This window comes from Accipiter gentilis, chromosome 20 (assembly GCF_929443795.1).
Source record: "Accipiter gentilis chromosome 20, bAccGen1.1, whole genome shotgun sequence".
Taxonomy (NCBI): domain Eukaryota; kingdom Metazoa; phylum Chordata; class Aves; order Accipitriformes; family Accipitridae; genus Astur; species Astur gentilis.
Window position 1 is genome coordinate 14560707 of NC_064899.1, and position 14317 is coordinate 14575023.

The 14317-nt window shown below is 47.2% G+C and overlaps 1 protein-coding gene across 1 annotated transcript in view; it reads right to left on the reverse strand.

Moving 5' to 3' along the window:
- Positions 1–14317, reverse strand: part of SLC22A23 (solute carrier family 22 member 23) — a 118903-nt gene that overhangs the window by 5634 nt on the left and 98952 nt on the right. Inside the window, 4 exon segments of the mRNA XM_049823956.1 lie at positions 4617–4740; positions 6522–6554; positions 9239–9471; positions 12696–12798. Of these exon segments, the coding sequence (XP_049679913.1) occupies positions 4617–4740; positions 6522–6554; positions 9239–9471; positions 12696–12798 (493 nt within the window).

The following is a 14317-nucleotide window of genomic DNA, read 5'->3' on the forward strand; positions in this document are numbered from 1 at the left end:
TGGGTGACCCTGCACAGAAGCGGCACCGCAGGCGTTTCTCTGGGGCAGACCATTCCCTCCTCCCGCCGTGGCACGACCGAGGTCTCTGGCCAGCAGAACGTCACCCTCAAGTGACTCGTTTTAGCAAAATCTCTGCGAGCGGCAGCTTGTCCTTCGTTTTCCAAAGACCCTGCTGCGGGCAGAGGGTGGTCTCCCCTTGAGCTTAATGGCCGGCACCCTGCTCCCCACTCCCCTACCAAGCTCGCCCGGGCAGCACGCTTCCTGCGGCTCCTCCGGGAGATGCCATCTATTCCCAAACCCTCTGGTGATCACGGGCTCAGGTGCTTCAGTTCCTGGCCCAATGGCAGAGATGTAATTACTAACAATAACCTGACCTCGCAGAAGACAACTGCCGAAGGCTAATGAACTGCTTTACATCAACTACTTGGGAAAAAAAAGTTTCATTGACTGTTGAGCATACTAGAAATCACAGCACTATAAACCTACAAATGCTAAATTCATTCAGCCAGCCACTGTGTTAAAGCTAATCTTCACCCAATCCGTTCCAAAATCCACTGCTGCTTACTTGACAGCTGCAGGGCAGCAAACACAGGTTTCAGAAGATGCTCTTGGGACACTGACTGGATGAAAAGTTCACGTACGTTATCTTCTAACTCTCCAGACTCAGCAGAGCATCTTTCACAGACAACAGTGATTTCCCCAAATACTGCAAAAGCCCTTATTAAAAACTTGCCAGCTTTCCGATGGCAATTTAGAAACCCAGCTGAATGCAGCCATTGTGCAACTGGCCTCCCTGCAACTTCATTAATACACTCACATGAGTAATCGACACAACCAGCCCCGAATGCATAGCAAATCACTTTCCAAGCTGGCTCCGGAGCAACAAAAGCCTGGCTCATTTACATCAGTGTTTGCTACAGCTAAATTGTATCTCAACCCCTGAGAAGGACCTGAGGTGAGTTTTAAAAGCTGCTGTAGAAGGACATCAAGCAAGCTGAAAGGAAACAGGAAAAGGCAACAACAAAGACGGCTCTGTCACTATGGGCCAAGTGGCTTCAGATTTGGAGGTGAAAAAAAAGTTTTTCCATATGACGTCAGTAATTAGAGCAGGCATTACTTTATCCAGCGCCATCAAAACCTGGCAGAAGGTGGCTTGAAAATACATTTTGGCATGCATCCTAGAAGATTTTTTTTTTTTAATGTTTGACTATACTGCAAATATGAACATGGGGGAAAAGAAAAAGGAAAACTTAAAATACTGCCAGGAATTTTTTGTTGTTCACATGCACATCAGGAAAACCGGTACAGGGCAAGAAGGGCAGCACCCTCATAATTCACACTGTTTTTGCAGGCACCATGGGGCAGCAGGTGGAAACCAGAAACATTCAGGGTCTTTTGGGGCACCGCTCCTCCTCAGCACGAGGTCTCCTGTGGCAGGGGGCCAGCGTCTGTATTTCAAACACGCTCCGAGGTGCAGAGCGGAGCCGAGGGAGGGAGCGCGAGGGCTGCTGGCACCCACGGCCAGACCCAGCTTCTCCCCTCGCACCTCCGCCTGGCAGCAGCCGCTGCGGGGGACTTGCCCACGGCAGGGACCCACGGGTGATGGGAGCCGCTTCCCCGACCCCTGCTCGCCTAGCGGCAGCGAGGCAGGATGGTTTGCGTCAGGCTTACGGTCCTGACGCGGGCAAATTGCAGAGAGACCTTGGTCCAAAATTTTGTCCTCAGGAAGAGCCTCCCTGTTCAGGGAGGAGAATTTCCTTGCATGCTACCGCAGTGTTTTTTCAGACAGTGGCAGAACATCCTCGCCGATATTCTTTGCTTGCACCAGGCGAAACCTAAGAAAGGGGACTTGCCCTTCTCAGCATTGCTCGGGGGAGCGGAGAAATGTTAATCCTATCTTCAGATGACCATTTGTCTGTCCTGAGCAAATGGGTCGACACACAGCATGGCTCAGAGTACAAAAGAGCCAGAGCGTTACTCAGGCTGGAGGAGACTTTGGGAGAGCACCTACTCCAGCCTCCTGCACAAAGCGGGGCCAACGCTGAATCCAGACCAGGTTTTTAGGGCTTTGCCCAGTCAGCTCAGCCGCTTCTTGAAGTCAGTCCCTGAAAACCTCCATGTTTTTTCCCTGCCTTTCCTGTACATAGGTCAGAGCTTCAGTAAGACACCAGGACGCCCTTGCTCTCACGGGGCAAGGCACCACCTTGTAAAAGCCAGGCCTGGTTCAGGTCCCAGTAAACAGCACTGTACCCCACTGGAAATTTGGCTTGAGACAGCTATTGATGGGTAAAACTCCTAATTTGGTCATCGCTGCTCACTCTTCATTTCTTTGGCCGGGTGGGCACAAAAGCAGGACACGGAGGTAAAAAAACCTGATCTCTCTTCCATTTGGTAGTATCTGAGCATGCAGAGGATGGGGAAAGGATACATCATGCTTTCCTCAGCCTACTCCTATTTCACAGCCGTGCAAACTGCAGTGGTGTTCCCATCAAGAACACCATTAGGGATGGATTATTGGTGCCACTTAGTGCTTACCTTCAGCATTTGGCAGGCACTCGGTACTGAAGCCCCCATACAAGGAATGGGAGCTCCAGGTGAAGCCCTCCCACCTACCGCCAGGGGACCGGGGTGCAGTACGAGGGTACGAAGGGCCCCTCTGGGCCATGTGGTAGTGTGGGACCTTTGTGTTTCTGGAGCAGGCGGCACCTCTTGGCGATGAAGATGGTTGTCTTCCTCCTACACCGCTCATCTCAACACCACAGCAGTAGAGCCGGACGGGTGCTACGGCTTTGCTGCGATGCCGCCGATAACGGCAGTGCTGTTTTCCTCCCTCAGGGATGGGGGATTACAGGTAAAGGATTTGATGAGGGAAACCCCAGAGACGGCTCCAGTGCTCTCTCTGCCTCCCTTTTCCTTAAGCTTCCTTAAGATTCAACCAAAAGCATATGAAGATGGTCTGAAACGCTAAAGGCTATCCAAGGCAGTATTTTGGAGAACAGGTTATGAGGGAGCAGCCAGATTCCACCGAAATGCAAGACACGAGGCAGCTTAACCACACCTCTGCCCATTACAGCCCTGAGTGGATCTTATCAAGAGCTTCACGGTGGTGGTAGGACCGCAAAGCGCTGCAGAGTGTCATCATCCCTATTAATAAACAGGGACCCTGAGGCATATCCAGCTATTGTCACTCGCCCGGTGTCACCCAGTAGTGTCAGGGGAAGCAGAATTTTGGCTCCCAGCCAGAATTTTGTCCCCTTCCCTGTAGCAACATAAGTGATTTAAGGAAAAAAAACTTGCTAAGTTCACACTGTGCATCTGAGTCTACTTGGCAGATTCTTTTCTGGTTGACATGGCCAATTCCTTATCTATATGTCTTTCAAACAGAGACAAGGAGAAAAGTAAAGAGGTATAAAACCACCAAACTGACTGACACACACGTTAAGTAAATAGCTGTTAGTGTTTCGGGCTGTATAATCTCCTCACCACTCACACTGCCTTTCCCTGTGGCAATAATGTTATCTGTAAAATACATTCACAAAGTCAGACAGCCTGGAAGAAAAGGCCATGGATCAAGGAGACTCTGGCTACTCAGCTGACGGTTTTGCTACAATACTTTTGCAAAGTTATTAAAAAGGCATACAATTTGGAGAAAAAAAAGAAAAAGAAGAGCATCCTCTTCGCTCCACCCTCTCCCCCTCCCACCTGTACGACCTACATTCCTGGGAAATTCAGTGGAGTCAGGGTGGCCTCCTGAATAGCTGTGGTGTTGCTGAAAGCATAATCCAGAACCCAAAAGCACAACCGTTGTGCTGTGAAAGGTAACGGTGAATACATAAAATTGTACAAAACCCCGACTATACAAAGACATTTTATGGGAAGCTCTCTGGTGAAGATCATTTGCCCGATTTCTACTATTGCCCAGAATGAAAACGCTCCTCTTCAGAAAAACTTTGAGCCTCTAAGATAGATCTGGATGCAAAGAGAAAGACGACTCTATCCTTAATAACAGCAGACCACTCACACAGGTGCTGCTGTAGGCGAGGCAGACTCGCAGAGCACCTATACGCACCAAAAACATTTAACACCGCGTGTCACAACACCCCCTTTCCACCAAAGCACCCCCGTAGCTAGGCTGATTAACGTGCCCTATGGAGGCAGGGATTGCCTGCACCTATGTCCTCCCCTGCACACTTGTGGAATTTCTCTTTTAATATCAAGTCGTAGACTCACATGGTCACTGCTTGTCCAAATCCAGCACAGTAAGCAAAGCAGTAACGTGGTTCAACCGCACGATCTGGTTCAGCTAAGTATTTAAGACCTCATCGCACTGCAAACAAATGCAATTCATACGATGCCTGGCCTGCTGATAATCACCACGATGGGACACAAGGTGGAGCCATCGGAAACAAAGCCTCTCTGTCTACAGACAGGTATTTACTTGGGCAGACTGACTGCAGCGACATTAAATTAAAGAGCGGCCCAAAAATTGCTGCAAGGTCTCCAGTTATGGGGGATTTCCCCTCCATACGATGTGTTAAGTTACACAGCCAGTTATCAATTAAATGAGGATAATTTCAGCCCCATACTTTGAAGAGGGGGGGGCTCCAATGTCTCACCTGATTACTGTGGGTGTGATTTCAGCACAGAAGAACACACTGAGGCTTCCAACGGCATGCGAAGAAAACATACCCACGATGGAAAACGCGGTAGAGAATTTGTCTTTGACGCTGTCACTCATACCTGCCAAGACAAGTGTTTTCATAAAGAGTGAGAATGAGGCCAAACTTCCAAGGAGGAAAACAAGAAAACAGGTTTATGTTACTCATTCTCCCTAGACAAGAATTTGAGTCATTTCTGTAATACTAATTTAAAACTGGTATTTATAAAATCCATTCCCCAAGCAGCTGAGACACAAACATACGTGAAAAAAAATATCTGTCATGCCAAAAATGGCAGCGATCTCTGAATTATTTATGGCCAGCCACCACAAAAAGGTAAAAACCAAGAAAAAACACATCTTTGGGCAGTCTTTTAGGCACCAGCCACTTTCCTCCCACGTTTGACAGACAAGCGGAGGCAGGCAACATTCATCAAGCTGCCAAACATCTGGTACAGCTCGGTGGCTTAGGCACTGGAGAGGCTCACAGGACAAGAGGGGGAAGAAATAAAAGTGCTCCCGTCTCCGTCCTAAGCCTCTGCACGTGATCAGTCTGCAGACTCTGTTGTAACCCCCCAGCTTGACAGCCTTCACCTGACAACTCTGGGAGAGAAAAGCTGATGCCAAGGACGGTGAAGCACTCCCCTAAGTCACTGTGTTCAGCAAGGCTGTTCGCTCAATCATTTCACGGCTGGATGGCAGCAAGGTTTCTGGGAGCGAACAGTGTCTATCAAGCACAGGGAGAAACCCCAGTAAATCCAAACAAAGCTAAAGGAAACTGTCTCCTGGCCACTATGACAACACATCCCTCACTTTATTCCCGCTCGCCACCTTCTGCACGCAGGGGCGGGATATCTGATCCAGGGTTGTACAACCTCATGCGGTCCGTCCTGGCCAGCGAGGAGGCCATATTCGCAGACACTACTGCGCCATAGGAGGGGAACAAATCCTGATGGCATGGGGAAAGGACTGGAGCTTTACATCCTTCAGCCAAGTCCCAATATCTGCCTGGAGAAAGGGCTGCTCATCAATCTGGGTTGGATGCAACAAGTAGTAACACCTGCTTTTGTTCTTGTTGAATATATCAGCTCTCAGGAGAGCAAAAGGTATTTGTGAATTCTTAGGTTACAACTTTGGAAATATGCTACAGCCTGCTCAGGGCTAAGCCCTTTCTGCAGTGCTCCCCATGTCTGTGGGAGAGGGCAAATACTGCCAGCAGATAGGAACATGAGCGCAGCATCTTGCAAACTAAGGGTCTCTGGGGTGCCTGGCACCTTTTGCATAGAGGGTGAGGCTGCAGCAGTGACCCCACAGGGAGTCACAACTGCTCAGCAGAACAGACCTTGGAAAAGCCAGGCAAGGACGGGTCCATTAAATCAAATACAGAAGGGTAAGTTTTGTTCCCCTGCAGCCCGTCACTGTATTGCTGTTACAGTACTTCAGGCTGGGATAAGGTGCCCAGGGAAGTATTTTCTAAGGTGTCTAAGTCCCCTTATCAGAAGGGACTTTGGCATCTCAGATCTTTCTGAAAAAGACTGAACTGGGAATGCTGCTTCTGAGAAGGAGACTTTCTGAGAAAGCCTTGCCCCATATATAAAACTGAACCTTGGGGGACCTCCGCACCCTCTCTTGACATGCAGAGGCGAGTCAGACTGTGGAGAGGATGCTGCTCCAAGAGACTGCATTTAAACAAACAGGGCTGCCTACGAGCGCGGTCCCAAGGCACTGTGTAGAAGTGGGCTTTCGGCCCTGCACGTCTCTGTGGTAGAAGCTCCGCTCTGGGTGCTTTGGCCCTGGCATTTTGGGTCCACCCACTCCCAGGGGAGCGCATCCAGCATGATGCAGACTTGTCTGTAAACCATACCTGAGTCTGGAAGCTGACTGTATTTTCCGATCACTGGATCCAAGGCCACAGAAGTTAGAGTAACATAAAAATAAGAGAGAAAGGGAGAGAAACCAAGAACGTACTGTTATGTATTTATTTATCCAAAGGAAAAAAAAAAAAAAAGGTAAATCCCACATGCCACCCTAGCTCCCCCCCCACTTCTCCTTTCCCGTGCCGTGACTGGCAGATCTTCCCATGGCCACCAGATAGGGCATGCCGTTTCAAGGCCCCTTTCAGCTGGAGGACAGCATGCTAATGAGACAGTGATAACAAACGCAGCAGTAAAGCATTTTTAAGAGCCCCAGAATTACCACTGGGATTAACACAAAGGCCTCTTTGTCGTTAACGAAGAGGGAGAAGAGAAACTGCCCTCGTGCTGCGGCCCCAAGGGAATGGCCAACAGAGGCTTTAGTTACAGAGCAAAACTCTGGGCATCAGCACCATCACACTGGTGAGAGACCTATTCCTTGCCAAACCCCTGAGCTGGTGGTCCATGAATCACGCTAGCTACCAGGTGCCATGTATCCTACCTGCAAAGGAGCACAGGGCAGTGTTGGGCAGCAAGGGGAGGGGCAGTGGCACGACCTGGGCCACCAGCTCTGCTGGTGATCTCCCACCAGGCTCCTGAGACATCCCAGGTGACACCCCGGGGTCCAGAGGAAGGGACCTCAAGGTCTGTCATGGGTTTGCTGCTGATGGAGAATACCCCTTTCCTTCTCTCACCCTCCTTCTCAAATTATGATTTAATTTGCTAATTACACCCAAATTATGCTAAACTAAAACATGCAGGAGGCTGTAACAGATTTCATGATCAGCAGGGTCACTGCTTCTCTCCAAACACCGTCTAGCTCTTCTGAGAAAGAAGGGGGGCATGGTCTAGAGCAGGGGGAGACAAGCTGCTCCGAAGTTCAAGGCTGCCGTTCCCTCCTCTTCTCAGAAAGAAATGGGGCGAGGGCAGAGTGGGGAAGGCTGACGGGCACACAGCACTGAGAGAAGTCCAGGTGCCAACGCAGCAGCAAGCACCTAGAGCCCGCGGCTGCTCTTAGTTTTAGCAACTTTGTTCACAAAAGCACCTAAACCCATCATGGAAAAGGTTGTAATGATTCCTACAGGGTGTTCCTCCCCACCTCCCTCACTCCGTTTTTGTTGTTGAAAAACGGCAGCCAGATTTTCCTGCCTCTGGAGCAGACTTAAACGGTTCTGGCATACTTTCTTTCCAATAAGCAATTGCTTGTTTATTACCTCAACAGCCTCAACAAACATCTAATGTCCTTAAAGAAAAATAAATTAGATGAATCTAGTGTAGAGAGACCCTGACGGACACCAACACAAAAGCGTGGAGTTTTGGGAGATGGCACACACACAGCGTGCATCTGCATGTGGTTGGTCACATCCATCAATGGGCTGGGAATGAGATGGGGCCAGGTGGCTTCTCCCACTCTCAGCTGGGACAGCTGGACACGGTAAACGTGTGCTCAAAGGGACTGTAAACATCTGTGCCAAGGTGGGAGCAAACACACGTGATTTTGGAGTTTCCTCCATGTCATGAAAGAGGTTCCCTGTTTCCCTCCTACACTCCCACAAACAGCACATTTGCTAAAGCTTTACTTAGTAAATGCTTTCAGGAAACACGGTCTGTAAATATGGACAGCTCTTGCTGGCTCAAGGTTGCCTTCAGCATGCAGGAACGTGAAATCTTTCCATCCTCAATGCAAGAAACTCTTTCTCGTTAAAGCCCTTAATTATTTCTAAACTTGGAAATGAAAAACAGCAACAACCAGTATTCTGGTGTTTTTCTTATAGCCAATTTGTCCAAAGCATGTTTCAACCCTCTTCCCCCTTCTTTTGGGTAAGGTTTCATGGACAGGGGTCTAATGATTGGCAATTGTGAGAGTGGCAAAGCACATCCCACCTTCCCTCTGTTTCAATACCTCTCTGATCCATCGCGTTCAACTTCCTCAACCAACAGAAAATTAAGACAAGGCAATAAAATAAAAAAAGGAAAGGGAATATTTCTGTAGCAGTTTTAATACCTGAAGCAGCTCAAAAGGGCCAGAGAAAGGTCACTGCCTGCAAAGGAGGAGGTGGGACACTCTTGCTTTTGGCAGGAACAACCCATTTGAAAAGCTGTGTCACCTCACGAAATCGTGTGTATACATTCACATGGACTACACATACATACCATGTTAAAATGTTATTCTCTCAGCTGCGTATTTCCATGCTACCTGTATATGACTCACATGTAGCAAGATGCTTGGAGCAGGCAGAGGACATACACCTATTCCTTTAACTTCTGTTTGTTTGGAAGCTATTCAAGAAACAGACTCAAGTGGGAAAGTTTTCCCTTTCCAACCCCTACTCAGCTCTTTCCCCAGAGGGTATTCCACTGAAATAAAATTAAAAGTGCTTTTTGTTTGTGTGTTTGTTTGTTTGCTTGCTTTTACGTGACAGCTCTAGTAGCAGCCCCAATGTTCAAACGAGCTTCACCACAGGGACTCATCCAGAACACAATGCCTTTTGTTAATGAACCTAAGACAACAAGTATTTGGGGAATCCTTCAAATGAATTCAGCTTCTTAAACTAAGCAGGTGTACAGCATGTCAAATCTGAGCAAAGCAAAGGAAATGCTAGTATTTTCTGGTCCCTTATTTGCATGGCAAACTCGTGTGGTCCAGAAAAACTCATCTCCAACTTACAGTTGAGAAGGCCCAGCTGCAGAAGCGATGCCAGAGCTGTAAGGATCATGAAAAGCAGGAGTCCTCCTCTCCTCCCCAGAAACCCGACCACCGGGCACATGGCCAGGCAGGATGCCAGCGCAATCCCAGCCATGGTGTAGTAGTCTGCATAGAAGTTGTGTGTAATCGCCATCTTCGCTTCGTGCCCCATCATGCTTTTCGCAAAACAGTGGTGTATGCCGTAACCAGTCAGCCTAGAGGGAACAGGAGAGGGCAAGAGGACATCATTGCTGAGAAGGCAGCCGTGCACTGCAACGTAATTCAACTTGGGAACACGTTAATGGGAAAATAATTTCTTCTGCTGCAGAAATGCAACACCTGGTGCACAAAGACTCTACTCGGACTTCTAGGTGATACTGTAAAAATAAGCAATGATCATAAGAAACAAAAGAAAAACCCCTATACATCCAGACACTTGCAATCTACTGGCTTCATTTGTTGCTCAAGATCAGGGTGCAAGCAACTTTATAATGACTCCTAGCGTGTGACTGGTTATCCCAGCGTGTTTCAGAACTCCCCTATCTTGAGAAGGTCATCCCTCCGTTCCCGGTGCATCCGCTGACAGCCACAGAGCCAGTGCTGCTGCAATGAAGCAGCCTGTGTGCTTGAACAGCAAAACACCACGCAATACAGATGTGTCTTCCAGAAAGACCCACCTGCCTGTGGCATTTGGTCGTACCAAAGACTGCATCTCACTTCCCAAGCTAGCCTGTTACAACTGGAAACCCCTTAGAAATGACTACTTGAGGTCACACGTGCTGCAAAGATTATTACAGTGATGAAACGATAAGCCCTAATTCAATCTACATTTTTACACCAGCCTTCACAGCAATGCATCTACCTTTCTTTTAAAAGTTTCTTCATGATGCCAGTGATCAACATCTTGCCACTCTATTTCATTCCTCTTTCTCCTGTCTCCCCTTGCCTCCCAAAAGAAGAAGCAGCAGAGGGAAAAGAAGCAGAAGCAGAGGGAAAAGAAGCAGAGGGAAAAGAAGCAGAGGGAAAAGAAGAGGAAGAAGAGGGAAAAGAAGAGGGAAAAGAAGAGGAAGAAGAGGGAAAAGAAGAGGAAGAAGAGGGAAAAGAAGAGGAAGAAGAGGGAAAAGAAGAGGAAGAAGAGGGAAAAGAAGAAGAAGAGGGAAGGGTGAGCAGGGATCTGGAGGTACAGAAGTCAGATGAGAGGCCCCAGCCATCACCCCTGACAAGGTACAAAACTGCGGCAGAGCTGCTCTGGGAGGTTACTGCTCCCAACTGTCCCCATTGCAGCACAAAACCCCCTGCCAGCAAAGGCCTCCTGCCCCTGGCATTTAGATCAGACAAACCTGTCACAAATTAATTGTGTCTGACAGAGCAGCAGGCATGAGTCCAGGTCTCCAAAAAATGAATGGCAGGTACATTACACTGATACCCCTGTATCCTGAACGTCAGGAATTTGAAGCTCTGTCAGTGTAAACTGGATATTAATATAAGCATAGAAACAGGTGGGGGAATACACAATCTCTGAGCACGTGACAGCCCAGGGCCTGGGGAACTTCTCTTGCAATCTTGTGACTCAATGCTATAGTTCAAAAATACACCCCCAATACCAAACACCTTCCCCTCTAAAAAAACGCAGCACAAATACTTGCTCTTATACAAGAATGTAATTTGCTTTGGATATCTAGATTATAACAGATTCCTCCCGTAAGTGAAATATTAATCAGCAAAACAATACGTAATAAGAGGGCAGAGTTAAACAGTGTGTATCTTCTCTCTTTCTCTTCTGTGCATGCAAACACACTTGCTAAAGTTGTTATTTAGGCCATGACCTATAAACCAAATTGATGTATCATCTGCACTTTGCTTTCCAGCCTGCTTCCCCAGGAATTACTCTATTACCTTAACTTGCTAAGCAGCTCAGAACAGTTGCTTTTAAAACTAAATACATTTATCTCCCTTGATGTCTCGTAATTCCCTGCAAAAGGCTCCTTCTCTACGTTCCATGCTACGAAAATTTAGCAGAGCCCCATCTAATAGGCATAACAGAATTAAAATTCAATAGTTTTTTTTTCCACCCCCTAAAAACAAACATGAAGGCTATTTCCTCAAACACACATCTGCTTCATGCGCTTCTTGGACAGCAAACAGCCTCCGTGCACTATTGCCAGAAGTCACTCTTTGGGCTGCCTAGTTCTGGTTTAGGGAATTTCCAAATGTGCATAATTAAAAAGGGTGAGGGAGAAGGGGAGAATTCCCCACATAAACATTTTTCACGAATACCGTTAACACTGACTATTAAATCTACCAGCTCAGCCTAAGAGTAAAATGCTGTTTCAGAACAGAGGAAGTCACCCACTGGTAGGTGGGAGAGAGACACAAAAATTATAAAACCAGAGTTGGTTCTGCAACCGGTAACACTGGAGACCAGCGCCTGAACTCCATGTGCCTCTGGGTGACTGCCCAGATCTGCCCAGCACAGGGGCTGTCCTCCCTGGGTTATGACTGATCTATGAGCCTGCTAACAGGAACGAAGGCTGCAGAGTAGGTCCCTGAAGTGATAAAGAAAAAGCCACAAGAGAGCCACATACTTCTAAACAGAGCAGAGGATGGGGGATTTCCAGTGTTCTCCCCACCTCCCATCTGAAAAAAATAACAAAAGGAATTCAAATGAGCATTTTTGTAAGATTGAAAAATTTGAAAATCCGCTGCTGCTGCCCTTTCAGAAATTGGGTTTGGTTAGAGGCTAAATTTGCAGCCCATCTATTTCCTCTGTACAAGGTGCTCAGTTCTGGGCAGAAGGTCTCGGAGCCTGTAGCCTGCAAAACCCTCAGGCAGATGCCTGGTTTTGTCCATGTAGGCATGTCCAAGCTGAAGCCTTAGGACGCAGGCATCACATTGCTCTGTGTGAGACTGCACATTCTCTCTGCGTGCCCCATACGTGATTTGGGAGAGCTGAAGCACTTTGTAATCTGCTTTTGAAGACCTATCAAGGACAGCTGTTATACAAGGGAGCAGGCTTGTATTTACTGGCAAGCAACATCTTTCTCTGCAATACAGATACATCAGATGTAAACAACTTGAACTTGCACTCCTGTGGCATCAATGATTTCAAAAATCCCATCCAGGGTGCCAGCAGCAGATGTCTGCATGCATGAGCATGTACCAGCACATATCCATGCAAGACCACTGGTGACAGCAATGCGCTTGCAGCACGACACCTGAGAAAACACATGGTGCTGCTCCCTGAAACGGCCAATGAGTTCCTCCACATTTGCCATAAAAATAATTCCCTGCAACAGCTGGTGTTTTTCCAGGATCATTTATCAGAGACACTAGTGAAGGGTCCCACACTAAGAAACAGAGGAGCTCCCCCATCGTTTTCCATTACTGCTTCCAGTTCACCAACCACACAACTATTCAAACAGAAGGAGATCGGACTTACGAGTTCACACACAATACTACGATGTTTTTCCACAGGTTCCTGGTTCCCACCACTTTAACAATGCAGACTTTCTTCGGTCTCCTGGCAATCTCCTTTTCCAGCTCTGAAACAAACCAAACGAAAATTATTCTTTCACTGGGGAGAATGAGGAGGATAAGCTTTGCTTGTGGACTACAGACATTCAGAGGGATATTCTGGAGAGCAGGACACTATTGATTACACTAACAGCAGCTATAAAAACGCTAAACTACCTGCCTAAAGTCCACCTGAGGTTTCTCCTTTTCTTCTGGGCTTCCCTTAACCTTCTTGGGGCTGAAGAAGTGCCCAAGAACTCCTTCACACCCCAAACCTTCTCCCAGTTTAAAACGTGTATGTAGAATGGGGGCAGTATGGAGCTTGATCCCAGCAAGCGTGATATAAAATTTCCTGAAGAACTTCAGGATTCTGCTAATTTTTAAACCCCCACAGGCAGGACTGTGTTTGTGCAGGATTGCTCTCAAAGACAGTCTCCTTAGCTCTGTTACAAGATCTGCTGCATTTCTGCAATGCACACCCGAAAAGCCATGGAAAGGACTGGAGTTCAAACCCATTTTGTGTGGGAATCTTTTGAGGTTTGCTCAAATTCAAGTTTCAGAAAGAAGTGGCTAGGACACTATGTCAGCTCATCCTCTTCCCCCCTACATTTCAAATATTTAAAAAAAAAAATATCTGGTGGATGTCCTAAACAGAAGACATTTCCTTAAGGAAAAATCCTTGGGCATCATCAGCTGTGATGTCTTTGTGTTTCAGAGCTAAAGCCTCACCGTGTCTTTGAAGTGCTGGGCAGCTGCAAGCTAACTTTTCTTTACAGTGCTATAGTAACACACAATGCTTACAAACATCGCATCTGATATTCTTGTTCACACCAGACAAAAATGAAGGGGACTGCTTACTTCCCCAATATCACTAGGTTAGAGCTTGAACACCTACCTAAGCGCACCAACCAAACCACTGTTTCCAAGCTACTGGATCAGTGAGGCAGTTGCAAGGGCATGAAGTCCGGTAAAAACGGAAGAAGCTGTAGCTATAAAGAAGCATCACAAAAACGATGCACTCCGAGAGTACAGACTAGGACTGCTTTTTGGGGCAAAGACTTGTCCTGCTGCTTTCTAGACTGACTGCGTGTAAAGGCGGCAGCGTGGTCCTGTTCTGAACCGTGCATGTGTTCCCTTTGTGCATACGCAATTAGCCCGCGTGTCCTCAGTTGTCCGCACTGGCCTGCCCCGACCTCTGCCTTACTCCACTGAATAGCAATCTCTTTAAGAGATGCAAGACAGGGAAAAACAAAAGCAAGCTGCTGGGGAAAAAAAAAAAAAAAAAAAGAGATAAATCACCTGAATTTACAAACAAAACAAAAGACACGTTTGTCTGCTCTTATGTGAAAATTGTATCATAAAAATAATAAATCAAAGAAACACTATTTATATGCAAATAGTTGAGCTATTCACTGTTCACAGGTCACTCCTGGTCTTCTGTCTAGACTAACTACGGGAACGCTTCTGAGAAAAGCAGCAAAGGGTATTTTACATTAATGTTTGTACTTAAGCAGAAGATTGACATACTACTTTCTTTACTACCTGATA